Source organism: Rhipicephalus sanguineus, chromosome 10, assembly GCF_013339695.2.
Source record: "Rhipicephalus sanguineus isolate Rsan-2018 chromosome 10, BIME_Rsan_1.4, whole genome shotgun sequence".
Lineage (NCBI taxonomy): Eukaryota > Metazoa > Arthropoda > Arachnida > Ixodida > Ixodidae > Rhipicephalus > Rhipicephalus sanguineus.
In genome coordinates, this window is record NC_051185.1 from 13,257,839 (window position 1) to 13,272,442 (window position 14,604).

Sequence of the window (14,604 nt, forward strand, 5' to 3'; positions counted from 1 at the left end):
TTTGCTGTGACGTCAGGCTGTACAATAGTTCTGTTTGAAACAGTAATCTGCGATACAGTATATCGCTCCTTCGAGAGATGACGCCAAATTTTTTGTGGTTTATCCGTCATTTAAGAAGGCAGAGTGATCGTGAAAAAAATGTTCTTTGGCCGCTTTGATCTTATCTTTCAGTGTGCGTGCAAGTTCTTGTAGACCACATATGGTAATATTCTTTTTAATTTTCTGTTTTAGGTGAATGATTTCGCGCGATACCCAAGGGTTGTCTCTATTAACTCGCTTTTTCCGGAAGGGAATGTAGCTTTCTTCACAAAAATATACAATTTGCTTAAAACATAATCATAACGTATATACATTCTGGATCAACGAAAACTGTGGGAAGCAGGTGCCTAAATGCCTATTGTGAGATGGCACTTTCATGTGATAAATTCGATTAAAATAGTGTTACCTTGCTCCCGACATTGTTCCCGGTGCTTGACTTTTCCGAGAAGAGTCAGGGTACTCTCCCAAAACGCACCGACTCTCGGCCACCAAGAGAGTTGCAAGTATTTTTTTCAAAGAGAGTCGTATAAATACGTGGCATGTCAGGACGCACCGAAAAGAGTTTACACATGTTCTTTTCTTTTTCTTAGAGTGTAGATGCCGCACCAAGCGCAAAACTTGACCGTCAGCGTCGGCGGTGTCAACACGAGTGAGGCGAAAAATCATCATCATCATCTGATAACGCCTCCTATGACGTCTTCATGGCGCCACACGTCGCTAAAATCTGTCCCATCAGCATGAATTCACTATAACGCTGCAAAACCACGCTGCAAAGCCATGTGAGGTGCAGAGAGCTGCCTCCGATCCCCGAGGGAGTGCAAAACCACGTCTCGACTTAGATCGTCTGAGAATAAAAAGAAAGACGATGATGTCTTTTGACTTCGAGTCGTCTTATGTTAATGCATAACGGACCGTGTGACTTTTTAACCCCCTAGAGCGAGTACTAAAAAAGAGCCACAAACGAACCTTGTCTCTGAGAAGGCCGCACTCTCCAATCACATCGCGGAATACATTGTTGGCCACTAGAGGGTCCAGTGCACTGAGAGGGTCGTCTATGAGGTAGATGTCACTGTCACTGTAGGCCGCGCGAGCGAGTGAGATTCGCTGCTTCTGTCCTCCGCTCAGATTGATGCCCTGGAGAACAGCAAGGAAGTAAGGTCTATAAGTACAGATAGATTTACCTGCGCAAAAAGCAACGCACAACACACAGCGCTCAACCCACAACTGATTTATTACTTCGAAAGCAGGGCCTTTTTCTAGGCATGCGTCAAAGAAAAAGAAAGATAACATGAAGAAAAGAAGTGATAAAAACCATGTGACAACTGCTTGCTGAAAAAGACAATCAAATGAAGGTAACCGCGCAGGTTACCTTCGGCGGCGTACTTTGTGGTGCAAAAATTTTCAACTGCGCGGTTACCTTCGGTTGACTGTCTTTTTCGGGAAGCAGTTGTCACATGGTATTCATTGCTTCTGTTCTTCATGTTATCTTTCTGTTGCTTCGACACGTGAAAAAGGTCCAGCGTTCCAAGAAATAAATCAGTTGCGAGTTCAGCGCTGCGTGTGTGTGTTACTTAAGTCTTTCGTCTATTTGCGCTCGTAAATCTATTTTAATCAAGAACCAACTCGCCCGAGCAGCAGTTTTAACTATTAGTCGAAACATAATTTCTTACGTTGCGGGAACATGTGCGCGCACTACGAAAGTGCACGTGGAGCGCCGATGCACAAAAGCAAAACTGGCACAGTGTATTGTTATGGGGGGCGTGGCAAAAAGAAATAAAACCACAATTTCACCGCAAGGGCGAAGCAATCAATGCGATAGCAACAAATTGTAATTCTGTACGAAGTAAGACTAGCAGCTAAGTCTTTTAGATCGAATCTCACGTAAATCTATAAAACGCTTGTGTAAGTGAATACGGCCGCTCCAGGGAGAGAAGCGGTTTCCGTGCAGTCTCTTCGCGTTGAGAGCACAGCGCGTAGAAGGGTGTACGAGGCGTTTGCTAATGCCTGCCGAGATAGTGCGCGCCAGCGATCGCGACCGCGTCCTTAAACCGAAGTTCCCAGTTATTGCTCGAGTGTCACCCTCGCCCCCCCCCCCCCCCTCACTTCATCCTCAGGCGTTCATTCATGCTTCTTCAAGAGGGGACATTGCCCCCGATCGCGAGCTTTTAACCGCGGGTAGAACATACGATGTGCGAGAGGATGTTATCGGTTTGAACTTTATACGGAGCATGATGGCGACGCCGTTGGCAAAAACCCGTCGACAGCGTCCATATAATTGCTATCGCAATAAAAGAGAACACTGTGAGTGCAGACATGCGCTTATATGGATGGTGGAGTAAAATAGCGTTCAAAGCGAGGACCTTGTCCTGGCAGACTTAATGCCTTAGGGTAGCATGCGACGGTTTATTGGTCAGCTGCCGCCTCGTGCAAAAGATATAATGCCACGTGACACCCTCTGGCAAAAAGAGTGTTCCACCCTTGTTTCGTTGGCTGCGAGTGGCGCTGGCTAACACTCCCAGGGGTTACACATACATAAATATACCCAAAGAAGTGAACGTGGAGGCGCTTTCCGCCGTAGCTTGATTGATAGAGCATCGGACGCGTAAACCGAAGGTTGTGGGTGCAGATCTCATCGACAGAAAGGCTGGTTATTCGTCCACTTTAATTCATTTCAATCTCTCATAATTACCACACTGCAGTTAACAGACAATGTCCTCTATGCGTTCCTTGGCCTAATTGTCTGTCGGATGTATTTGGTTAAGGCATAGGTAAGCCATGAGGGCGCCCAGAGACACTGAATAGCAGAACAATTTGAGTCATACTGGTAAATATTTTTAAGAGCAAAAACTAAAAGTCACTCGTGACGCCTGAGAAACTACATTATAAATCTCAAACGCCTTCGTTTGAATCAAGACACGCATATGCACTTTAAATTCTTTGTTAAAGTTCCCCCGGAGGTCTTGCACCACGATACTAAAAATTTTGAGATCCCGTCAGCTCTGAGTCAAGAGCTCCATCTTTCCGCACCTTCTCCCCAATCTCAGCCGCATCTCCGGCAGGAATCTTGTTGAGGTCGTTCACGAGCTGACAGCAGCGAAGCACGCGCTCATAGTTGCCCGGATGCATGGGCCGGCCGTACAAGATGTTGTCCCGGATAGTCATGTTGTGCACGTTCGGCAACTGAGGCACGTACGCTATGCGGCCCTGCAAGGTAAAACGTGGGATACGATGCACGGCGTGCGCATGTTCACATTCGAATTAAAGAAAGGATGTGTATATAGTAAAGAATTCGAATTTAGCGAACACGCACGGATAGAAGAAAAACTCCGCAAGCATGAAGAAGATAGCCTCGCAGACTTTATCAAAGACATCACATTGCTAAAGAGCAGAGTCATATACCTGCCTCCTGGAGTAACTTCCTTTGAGAGAGTTGGCCATTCGCGCTGTGTTAGAGATGTTTTACATGAAATACCAGTTTCACCGCAAAGGCGAAACAATCAGTGTGATAGGGACAAATTGTAATGTTATACGAAGTAAAGCTAGCAGCTCCTTTGGATCCGGTCTCGCGTAGCTCTACAAAGCGTTGGTATGAGAAAATGTGGCCGCACCAGGAAGCGAGGCGATTTTGGTGTTGTCTGTAGTCCAAACGCGAAATAAGCAGTGGTGCCACAGTACGTACAAAGGTATACGAGCCGTTTGCTGATGACTGCCGAGATATCGCGCGCGTCAGCGCTCGCGACCACGCCCCTTCACGCTCCTTCGCCCGATGACAGACGGGCAGGGCGCTTCCTCTCTGCTTGAGCGATCGACGGCAGGCCTCGCACGCGGCGCGATCTTATTGCATGTGCCCTTCTTGTAACGCAGAAGGCCGGTTCTTTTCATCACTGCTACAGCGGCGCTCGCGCGCTTTAACTAGCGCGTAGAACATACGATGCGCAGTCGATTTGGGCTTCATACGGAACATGACGACGACGACGACAAAACTCCACCCAGACTGTGCATATAATTGCAATTGCAATAAGAGGTTTCCCCTTGTAAAAGCTTGAGGTGTTTGATTCTAAGGCACCGCCGATGCGATTCTTGTTATTACGCCAAAGATATATAGCAATTTAGTCGCGGACTGATTTCGGACGTTTCTTCGGCAACGGTCGCTGCAAAATGACGCAGCAGCTACATGCGTGTGCTTACCTTGGACATCATACTGCCTTCGAGGCACAGCATGTCTCCTAGAACGGCCGACAGCAGCGACGACTTGCCGCTGCCGACGAAGCCAACGATTCCCACGAGGGATCCAGGTTCAACATCAACCGTGACGTTCTTAAGTTTAGGCTCCTCGCCTTTCATGCTTGGATTGTTCCACGCTAGTGTGCAGTTTTGAAGGCGTACGGTCCCTGCACGTTCAAAGGCACTTCCTACAAGCATTTTGTGTAAGTAGCGGGCGCTAATAGTTAAAAACCATGCGATGAATCATACAGAGTGTCGTACTAGTTGGGCTAGTTGGTGTTAATCCATCTTTAAAGGTTCGGTAAGTGAACACAGACATAGCACAGAACGAAAAAACACATGACCTCGTCATTCATCCTGTATTTTTTTCCTTCTGTGTAGTGTCTGTGTTCATTTAGCGCACCTTTAAAGACGAGCGGATACTCGCCATTCTTTTTATTGGAGAGAAAAGCGGTGCCTTGTAAACAACTACCCACCAAATGTACGCTCGTCTGCTATTAAAGAAGAGCGGCGAATATGTTTTAAAGAAAGGATTTTCTCAGGCGTGTAGATTGAAACCAGGAAAGGTAATATTTACTAATCAACTTCTTTATAGCTCTTGATCTCGGAAATGCTGTTTGCCGTTGACGAAGACGATGCCTCGCAACAGCATCGAGAACGCAAATATCGATTGTCCATATTTTATTGGTCACACTTAGAAAGAGAAGTGGCTAGCTATGGACTGCACAATCGAAGAAATTTTAGCGATGGCTAAGCCACAACAACCTTAGTTTCAAGGGAACTAAGTTGAGCTATCTGATTACAGTAATGTCTAAACACATGTAGCGTGATCATCATTGCCCTTCATCATCATCATCATCATCATCATCATCATCATCATCATCATTCTCAAGTCACCGCGCCGCGCCTCTCGCGCAGCTCATGCCTAGAGCTCGAGGCGCAACCCAGAGTAGAACGCGCTCACGCTCCTCGCGGTCGGGACGCCTGCAGCCGCGGCCGCTCCGCTTAGAGAGGGAGAGAGGGAATACAGAAAAGGTAGGGAGGTTAACTAGACTATGTCCAGTTTGCTACCCAATACATGGGGAAGGGAATAAGGGAGCAAAAGAGAGAGAGAGAAGGAAAGTCACATTTCACAACACACACACAGTGCAGGGTTTCACAGGCGGTCGCTCAGTGCTGTTGCCTTCAAGTACTGAGCCTTGTAATAAAGTGGCGGACAACGGCACGGCCACGTCAGCCGCCTTCACGTCGTGTCACATCTCTCGCTACACGCACTTCTTGCGCCTTTCACTCGGACTGGCGAAAAGTGAGAGATATTCGGCATCTTGTGTGCTGAATCGAACTTCATCGATTCCTCAAAGAGCTCAAGCGAGCAGCCATTCTTCGAATGTACGCTAAATGGCATCATTGCCTGAAAAGAGCAGTAAATAACTTTGTTCGTGAATGCAATACTGCATAGTGAATTCATTGTCGAGGGGAACAAGGCACGCTGTAAAACAAAAATCACAGAAAAAAAAGCAACACGAGCACTAACGTACCGATTCTCGTAAAATAATCCTTCGCGTTTGACTTCTCTTCGTCGTCGTACTCTTCGGCCGCGCAAAATAAAGACATCCGTTTCAGTGATAGTGAACCCTGAAACGCAGGAGTGATCGATTTTCATATTTTAAGCAACTTCACAGCATCCAATGTTTTCCAATTTAAGTTGCGAGAAAGTAAGCAATCTACTCACAAGGAATATAGTTAATACATTTCGGCGATGTCAGTAAATATTAAAACGGAGAGGATATCTAAGGTTACGGGTCTCCAATGAGATGTATATATAAGTACACAGCGTATAGCAAGACGGAGCTTGAGCCAGGGAGAACTTATTTTGCGTATTGTTACCCGTACAGAGCATTAATTTAGCGCACACACTAAACCTTGTTTCGTAACAAACCTTAGTTTCTGGCAGCATCAGTCTGTACTCCAGAAATAGGTTTAGTAGAAAGGTTAGGAGAGTAAATATGCTAAAATATAGCGATATCAATCGGTATTGGCCGCGAGATCGAGCGGAGTCGCCACCTAGCGGCTTCTGGCTGGACCGCGCCTAGTGTGGATTGCTCCGTGCGTCGTCTGCTAGCCCCATTGTGTTTGCATGTGCGCGTACGTCATGCATATCGTCAAGGGCGGTTTGTTCCATTGCGTTAGTGCAACTTTAACCGCTCGTGCGTATGCCTAACTCGATGTAAAGAAGTATTTGGCCTTGATCGGCTGTATATGTACTGTAATAAGATCAGAGAGTGCACTTGTCGAGAGTGCTGTGTGTGGTCGTCGTACCCTCCGTTCACGAGAGTCATATCGGTGTAGGTGCCGCTCTGTGGTTCAAGCGCATTGCAAAGTGCACTTGGCGTTGCCCTAAAGATGAGAAGTATTAAATCTCATGTGAATATAGCCTTTTAGCGGCGCGGGGGTAAAAAAAGGCTCCTAAAAAAGGCAAGTTGAGCGTTGTGGTAAGGTGTTGTTTATACGTTACGCGAGGAGCTTTAGTTGTGTGCGGTCCTGGTCTCACTAGAGAGAAATATTTTTGTTAAGTCACGTCTCACACTTCGGTACTTAAATTGTCCCCTAAAAAGAACAGAAATGAAATTACACGGAAATCGCAAAACAGAGTTGCCTCGCGCATTTTTAACTTGTGGCGAAATTTATACAAAAACACCCTTGCACTTAGATTAAGGTGCGCTTTAAAGAACGCTGATGGTCAAAATTAATCCAAACGGCGTAGTTTACATTTATGTCGTAGTAATTTCACGCGAAGCCACATCTTTTTTCTTTACATTATCTTGAGCGTTTGTGTTGCGTTGTTTAGATTGACAGAAGGCAGCGGACATTATTCGTATAAAAAAACGTACTTTGGTCCCGTGAAATAACCGGACCTTTGTTCCATTGCTGTCGTGCAAGTAATTAATCGAAGAAGTTTCCGTGCTGTACAGTTACCTTTGTGCACTGTTACTGGAATAAAAACAAGCGTGTGCGTGTTAAACGTCTCCGTAGCGCTAAAGCGCTGTCAGCCAAGTAGCTTTCCTCAGTAAACCTATAAACTGTCCTACATTTCATGGAGAACTGAATAAGAAATGCGAATGAATATTTGAGCACGCAGTGCACAAAGTGCTATTTCAACTCATCGCGCAGGAATACGGGCTTTCTTTTTGTTAAGGGACATCCAACAAGAAGTAAATAGTTAATTCAGTCGCGCGATACAGCAGTGCGTAGTAGGTGGAACACAAGCTCATGTACAAATAAAACAACAAGAAAACGTCACCCATTGCGAAAACGCCGACTGTCGCTGAAGACGAGCAACCCGTTCGTTGGCAGAATGCGCTTCTCTCACAAGTAATTGTAACGTTCGGCACGCTTCGTGCATTAATTCGGGAATGAAGAGCGCACATATTACCACAAAGCTGCAATCAACGCATTTTGTTTGCCGGAAATCGGGTCACATCGCTCACAACGAAGCGCTGTTGTGCACTTTTGTATACGCGCCGACAACCGCCTACCCACACTAGCGCGGCGACGGTGCTGCCACCTGTAGCACGATCTCGCGCCGAATACCATTCAACGAGCGCAAGCTAATGTTAGAGCCCCGCGTAACATAAATCGATCAGGAGCTTCTTTCTTGGAACCATACCGCCGTCAGCAAGTTTGTGAAATGAAATCCCAAGGTCTGATGTGCGTGTGCGTGTGTGTGTGTGAAATGACGAAAACCATGTTTACTGCAAAATCAGGCTAAAGATAAACGTACCTTAGTTATATTCCTGAAGGCGAGAGCAAGACCAGTGGTCGTCAGGTCGGTGATGTACAACAAGGACATGCACGAGAAAGAAAGCTCCGGGCTCAGAACACGGTCGGGTTCGAACACCGACATACTCGCAAAGAGGATGATCGTCATCTGAAAAGAACGAATGGTCGTCTATACAGAGCACTCTGACGAAAGAACGACTCCTTTGACTTTTTCTTGCTTCATATGTCTGAACTTCAATTGATGGCACAAATGTTAAGACAGGAGCGAAGAAGACACGTAAGACACGGAGTGCGCTTGTCAGTGTTTTACGTGTCTTCTTCGCTCCTGTCTTAACATTTGCGCCATCAATTGAAATTCAGCTATGCACCAACTAGCCCGAAAGCAAACGTTATTGAGCTACATATGTCACTATAACATGTATAACTCTCCTTAAAGCGGCACGTTGGCTCTCTTTTGGAGAGGCGTGGGAGGTATGACTCCCCAAAGAGAGTCAGCGTGTCTCTTTAAAGGGAGTTGTACATGTTATAATCACATAGGTAGCATAAAAGAGCCAAAGGACTCCTTTGTTTCTTAGAGTGAAGGACCGGTTGACCAAAGCAGTCGTCGGCTAATACATACTATTGTGTACTGTATAGTTACATAAAGATACGTAGTACGACTGAACACATCCCGTACGAAAGCACACGTTAGCAAATGTAATTGCTTTATCGAATGACAGCTAGAAATTGTATGCAATATTCCCGAAGACTGGCTTCCAGAGGTAGTATTCACGATCGATCAATTGAATGTGAATTTGAGATACTTGAATTTGAACTAAAACCCAGATGGACACGTCATTGAAGTAATGAAAGGAGTGTAAAACCTTAGAGGAAATTAATGTCCCACAGTAAGTATTGAAGTAAACGACAGTCGGCTCAACACGACATACTTTACCTCCAGTATACATACGTACCGCCAGCACACCGCTACCTCAACATCCCCACAGTGAGGGATGTTCAGGTATAGCGCCAGGATCTGCTGCCTGCCACCGCTTTCTAATAAGCTTATGTTCTGATAAGAATCGACAAGCGTAACAGTAATATGTTGTTCTTACTAAGGTAGCAAGGCGATAAACACACACTCTGGTGCAATAAACGAAGTTAAAAAACATAGTAATGGGAGCAAACATGCAAACAACGGTTCGCAGAGCCTACGAAGAAGCGATCGCCGATTAAAACCTGCCATTAACCAAGCGTACTGGCTTGCCAAGTACATGATTATAGATCGGCCCAACTATCAGACAATGAAATGACAAAGTGGTGGACTACTGAGAGTTTGCTTACGAAATTGGTCACGTGATGCAGTGATTCTTTCTTGCTTAGTTCCTTCCTCAGTGGTTAAGCCAAGTTCTCTAGTTGGTGAGTCCGCATTGTAATCGAAAGCTGCGAAATTGATCGATCGATAACACGGCCTCTGACAATCCTTTCACTAACCGTTCTGTTTTTGTGTGACGTACCACGGTGCTGCATGAGCTGCAAATAGAGTCCAGGACTGCGGCGAGCAAATTCAATTTCAGAAGACACTTGAGCTCCCCCTTCCGCGACCTGAGCACGTTCTCCTGGAGGGCGTCTTCCCAGGCGTACATCTTGACGACGCGGATGTTGCACAGCAGATCAGTCATGAATTTCAGCCTCTCGTCACGGGCTTTAATCTCTACATCCTGTAGAGAAAGAAAACGAGAATATCGAAAAATCGTTTGGACCGTGGCTTGAAAAGTATCTTCAGCAAAAGGCGAACATCTTCCTAAAATACTTTTTAGTGGACACTGCGCTAGATAAGCGCTTGTGATGAACAGATGTGTGAGCTATGTAGGAAGGGGTGTGTTAGTCCGTGAACTTTGGGTAGAACTTGGGCAGAAATATGTGCGTGTGAACATTCTGTGGCAAAGTGAACTCCTGCAAGCAAACTGTAGATCTAAATTACCAGGTTATTTCCTGTATTTGAGTCAGTTTGCTTTATGTTTTTTTCTGCACTTGTTCATTTTTGTTTTTGGGTAAAACTCCTTTCTTTCTTTTAGCGTCGCGGGACTTGTATGAATGAAGTAGTTGAGGTGATATAAACCTCAACTTCTCCACAGCAAGCCAGTTAGGACGAAACAGTAAATATCTAGCCACTTTCCTGAGCCGCGTTCCTGTAAGCAAACCAAGGAAGATGACATGGAGACACAGAAACGAAATAAAGGCATGATAAGGAGGTTAACCTCAACAGATATCCGGTTAGCTATACCCTACACTGAGGGGAGAGAGAAGGCGTCAAGGCAGAGGTCTAAGACTGCGCTGCAGGAGTTCTTACAAACGAAAAACCTGCATGACAGGCCATAGCCCTGACAACCATCGTCCTGTGCTGTGAACAGCAATGACGGCAACCACAGTAAGGACCAAGTCTTCTAGTACACATGACGTCAAACGAAACAAGGAAAAGATTAAGAAATGTGAAGTCACTGGGCGGAGCCTGCCTCTGCGAAACAGAACTACCTGGAAGTCTCTCGGAGAAGCCTTCACGTGTTGCTGAAGTTATTTCGGCAAAATCAAAATCAAACCAGCAATAGCAAAAGTACTGACTACTCGGCTAGTTGGTTCGCTACATTCAATGAGGCCATAGCGTTAAAAAGACGGGGAGAAAGGAAGACGCACGTCCTATAGTCTTCCTTTCTATATGTCTCTTCAGCGCTGAGACAAGCAATATTTGACAGAAATAAATGGATAAGAACTTCAACGTAATGGCAAGACGGCAGCCGACATAGCAGCTCACCCAGAAGCGCCTTTGTGCGTACAGGGAGACCAAAGAGACGAGAAGCGTGATGACCGCCCAGGCGGCGCAGCAGACGGTAGGCACTACTCCCACCCTCTTCGACAACATCCAAAAGAGAAGCGGCAGCGTCAGGATACCACATGTGGGCAGCGGCAGAGTGTGGACGCAGTTGCAAAGCTGCAGGCAGTCCACGCCTAGAAGGGATGCCACGTAGCCCACGGGCTTGGCAGCCGCGGTAGACAGCAGCGTCGCCTGCAATTCACGGATGCGACAAATTTAGGTGAATGTAAGGTAAAACCTTCCTGAGCGCTAGCAACAGCACGCTACAGTTAGTCTGTTAATTGCGAAGGCTAACAGGAATTTGCCAAAGGTGCGTTGCGTTTCATACTAATTCCGGAATTCTGCGGGAGACAATGACCCCTCTGCTAACGTCCACTGATTGGTGTTTTAATAAAGTTCTCTCTCTTCCCGTTCACCGACCGACCAAACCACCGAACGACCGATTTCTTACTCATTAACTGATGGACTGACCAACAGAACCATCAGCATAATATTCATAGGCGTGCGCACATGGGGCGCGCGGGGGGGGGGGGCGCTGCGGGGGAGACTTGGCTCTGCGTGATAGAGAATCCAATGATAGCGTCATACCTCGTAAGGTGCGGCCTGACTTTATTAGAATGACTCACTTAGGACAACGGTTAGCAACTCCCTGTAAATATTTGCCAAACTGTGGTAAGTATAGAAGGCTGTACAAATTATCCTATACATCTGTATAACAGATCGAATGATTGACGAAAGAAAAAAAGTGGTTGATCTCTCCGTCATAGGAATCGGTATAACACGAAAGTAGAACGTGTCATTACAGAAGTATGGGCACACTGCGCTTCTAACTCTCCGCTAACGGGAACGCCTCTAGCGGCGGCGCGCGCGTCCCTGGGGTGATGGAAGCTTTCGCACGCCGCGGCCGGCGACAGCGTTCGTACCAGCTCGTTCGTGTTTTTCCGCCGTTTTGCGAAGCGTTTCTTCTTTGTTGGTCGTTCCATGGGTCAGCATCGCAGCAACAAGGTTTGTTCTGTTGTGGGCTGTCAGAATACCCGCAGCAATTCACTTGGAGCAAAGTTTTACCGCTTCCCGAAGGCTCACTGGGAGAAAGAGAGACTCCAACATTTGATACAACTTGTTCGCCGTGACAATACTTTTTTGTAATTTTATTCGGTGCACTGTGTTACGTTTATTTTATGGGAGAGATGCCCACGGAATGAAACATTGTTTCAGACCTGCCTTAATTTTGATACACCCATAAATCATGGTCTCCAAATGGCGATATGTCTTTTTTCACGCTGAATCAATATCGCGAAGAAAGTTCTTAAAATTCTAGTTCTCATTTTATGCGCAGCGTTGATGTAACAGATTGGGAGCTCACAGAAAATAGCAGAATTTGGAGTGGGCATTTCGTGGCCAATGCTAAGGCCAGTGAACAGAAGCATCCAGCCTCTCTCCTGACGATTTTTTCCATCCCCTTACAAGGCTGTAACAGCTCACTCATGCGAATGTCACGAAATCTACGGTAACATCTATGCGTGTTTCGCATGTTTAGGCTCGACTGCGATGAATATTCCTTTCGTTCTAGACGTATTCGATTCACAGTTTAAATCTGTAGGGCTGGTGTACCTGTTTAGCGCTTGTCATGCTCGTATATTATTTTTGTTAGCTTTACATAACAAAATCTTCGTGCTAAAATCAGTTTTATATATCTCTGCACGTACACGGCCACTGCCGCAGCGTGCTTGCACTATCCTGCTAAGCCTGCTCTGCAGTCGCAGGTCGCATCAATGACGCTTCTGTTTCGAGAGAGCTTCAAAACAACAACACAGAATGAAATAAAACGCGACCATTGAATAAAAATGCTTGCTTACGCTCAATTTTATAGTCTTTGACGGTGCATTGATGCGCATTTGGGACACACGCCGACTTACCACGCTTTTGTCCTAGAGACAAGTTCTTTACCACTATGTACAGTCGCGCTCAATATGACTTGCAAGACGGGAGCGTGTGGACTCACGAGTTAAAAAAAGATTTCGCATTCCTTCCACTAGCCCTTATTTCTACAACAAAACACTGTTATCTCACTGGGGGATGTTCCCAAACAAGAAAATAATATTAAGTTACAGAAATGAAGCAGCTTGAAGCCGCGCGCAATCATTGAACTCTTGAGGCCACTCACTCACGTGTTGCAAGTCATATTGAGCGCGATTGTACAAGACCTGCCTCGCACAGGAGTTTGCATTTATCAATGATAACTCCCCTGAAAAATTTATCCAAACCTTCGACGGTCTGAAAACCAGCCAGCAGTTGCAGAGGAACGCATGTAGACGACACCATGCTTGCACAAGCAGCCGTGCGTGTGGTCTGGGAGGGAACGCTATCACCCCAGGGACGCGAAAACGGCCGCGTTGGCGCTGAACGCCGTCGCACTGGTGGAGCCGCCTATGCAAGCGCAGTGTGCCCATAGCTGAATGCTTACTGTACACTGATATAAGAGAGCTTGAGCGCCTATAGCACGGATTAACGTGGATGCACCCACTTTGACTCTTGGTGGCACATCGTCATCTCAACGACTAACGTCCATGATAAATGATTAAACCTTGTGGTAGCTGTAGTAGTTAACGGCGAGAGCGTAATCAGAGAAAGCGGCGTGAGCGCCAGAAGAGCGTCGCTGAATGGACGCAGAACTTGGGTTAAGATTACCATCCCACGGCGTGTTAAAGAGTTGACAGACCGCTACGGCCGGACTAGAGGGAAACGCAACGCGCTCCATGTCTCCCCTCTAGCCCGGCCGCGATTTCTCTCGGTGCAAGAGTAGCGGGGAACGCAGTGTTACCCTCAGGCTAGCCAGGCGAGGCAGGCGAGTGTCGCAGAGCTATATTTAATATGGATGGATACTGTGAGTGAGGCTTGGGTTAAGGTCGCCACCTCGCGGTTTGTTGAGGCGTTGACTAAATTGCACTTTTATTGGAAACGCGTCGAATGGGACGGACGCGTAGCAGGAGCTAATCGCGGAGGCAACGGTCATGGTGCATTACTTAGCTTTACCGCTCAAAGAAGGCGACACTACCATGCCGACCAATAGCTCTGCGAGAGGAAAATGTGAGATATAAAAGGCGCGTTTGTGAAGCCTCCAGAGTGTGTGATAGTGGCGCAGTTGCTAGCGGGCCCGGCTTGTGTTGTCGTTGACCTAGAGGTCGTGGGTTTGACGAAAGCTTTTTCTTTCAGTTTTTTTTTTTTTGCCATCTGATAGTGTGAATTTTTTCGACGTCATTTCCATGGCGGAAATGCGTCGCTAAAGCCTTGGTGGACTTGGCACAAAACACTTTCGTGTTAAAAAAGACGGTAATTCAGCTATGCAATCGACTAACTACCGAATATCCGCCCATCACACATTCAGTCAATCGGTTATGTGAGTGAGTCAGTAAGTCAGTGAGGGTGGGAGCGAGCGAATCCGTTATGTCGCTTAATCACTCAGACTGCGCAGTACATCAGCGCCCCAGACGAATACCTTTCTGAAGATAATTCCCTGCAAAAGAGACCGGACGCGGCAGCCGATGAGAGAGAGTAACTCCATGTGGTAGCAAGAAATGAGCCACTCTCCCACGCAGGTCACCATGAACAGCAACGACGCTATCGTCATGTCATTCTCACCGCTGTTCTTGATCAGAAGCCTAGAAAAATAAACGTTCCAACTCGTCAATCAAACAATCGATAAAACCTAA

General features: G+C 46.5%; 1 protein-coding gene across 2 annotated transcripts in view; it reads right to left on the bottom strand.

The window, feature by feature from the left end:
* Positions 1 to 14,604, bottom strand: part of LOC119407065 (ATP-binding cassette sub-family C member 3-like) — a 50,436-nt gene that overhangs the window by 35,453 nt on the left and 379 nt on the right. For both annotated transcript variants that reach the window (XM_049419903.1, XM_037673903.2), the window contains exons 2-9: positions 14,391 to 14,553; positions 10,835 to 11,086; positions 9,540 to 9,743; positions 8,045 to 8,191; positions 5,802 to 5,898; positions 4,228 to 4,430; positions 3,067 to 3,243; positions 1,006 to 1,173 (exon numbers count right to left, since the gene is read on the bottom strand). In XM_049419903.1, the coding sequence (XP_049275860.1) occupies positions 1,006 to 1,173; positions 3,067 to 3,243; positions 4,228 to 4,430; positions 5,802 to 5,898; positions 8,045 to 8,191; positions 9,540 to 9,743; positions 10,835 to 11,086; positions 14,391 to 14,553 (1,411 nt within the window). The remainder of the gene's footprint in view (positions 1 to 1,005; positions 1,174 to 3,066; positions 3,244 to 4,227; positions 4,431 to 5,801; positions 5,899 to 8,044; positions 8,192 to 9,539; positions 9,744 to 10,834; positions 11,087 to 14,390; positions 14,554 to 14,604) is intronic.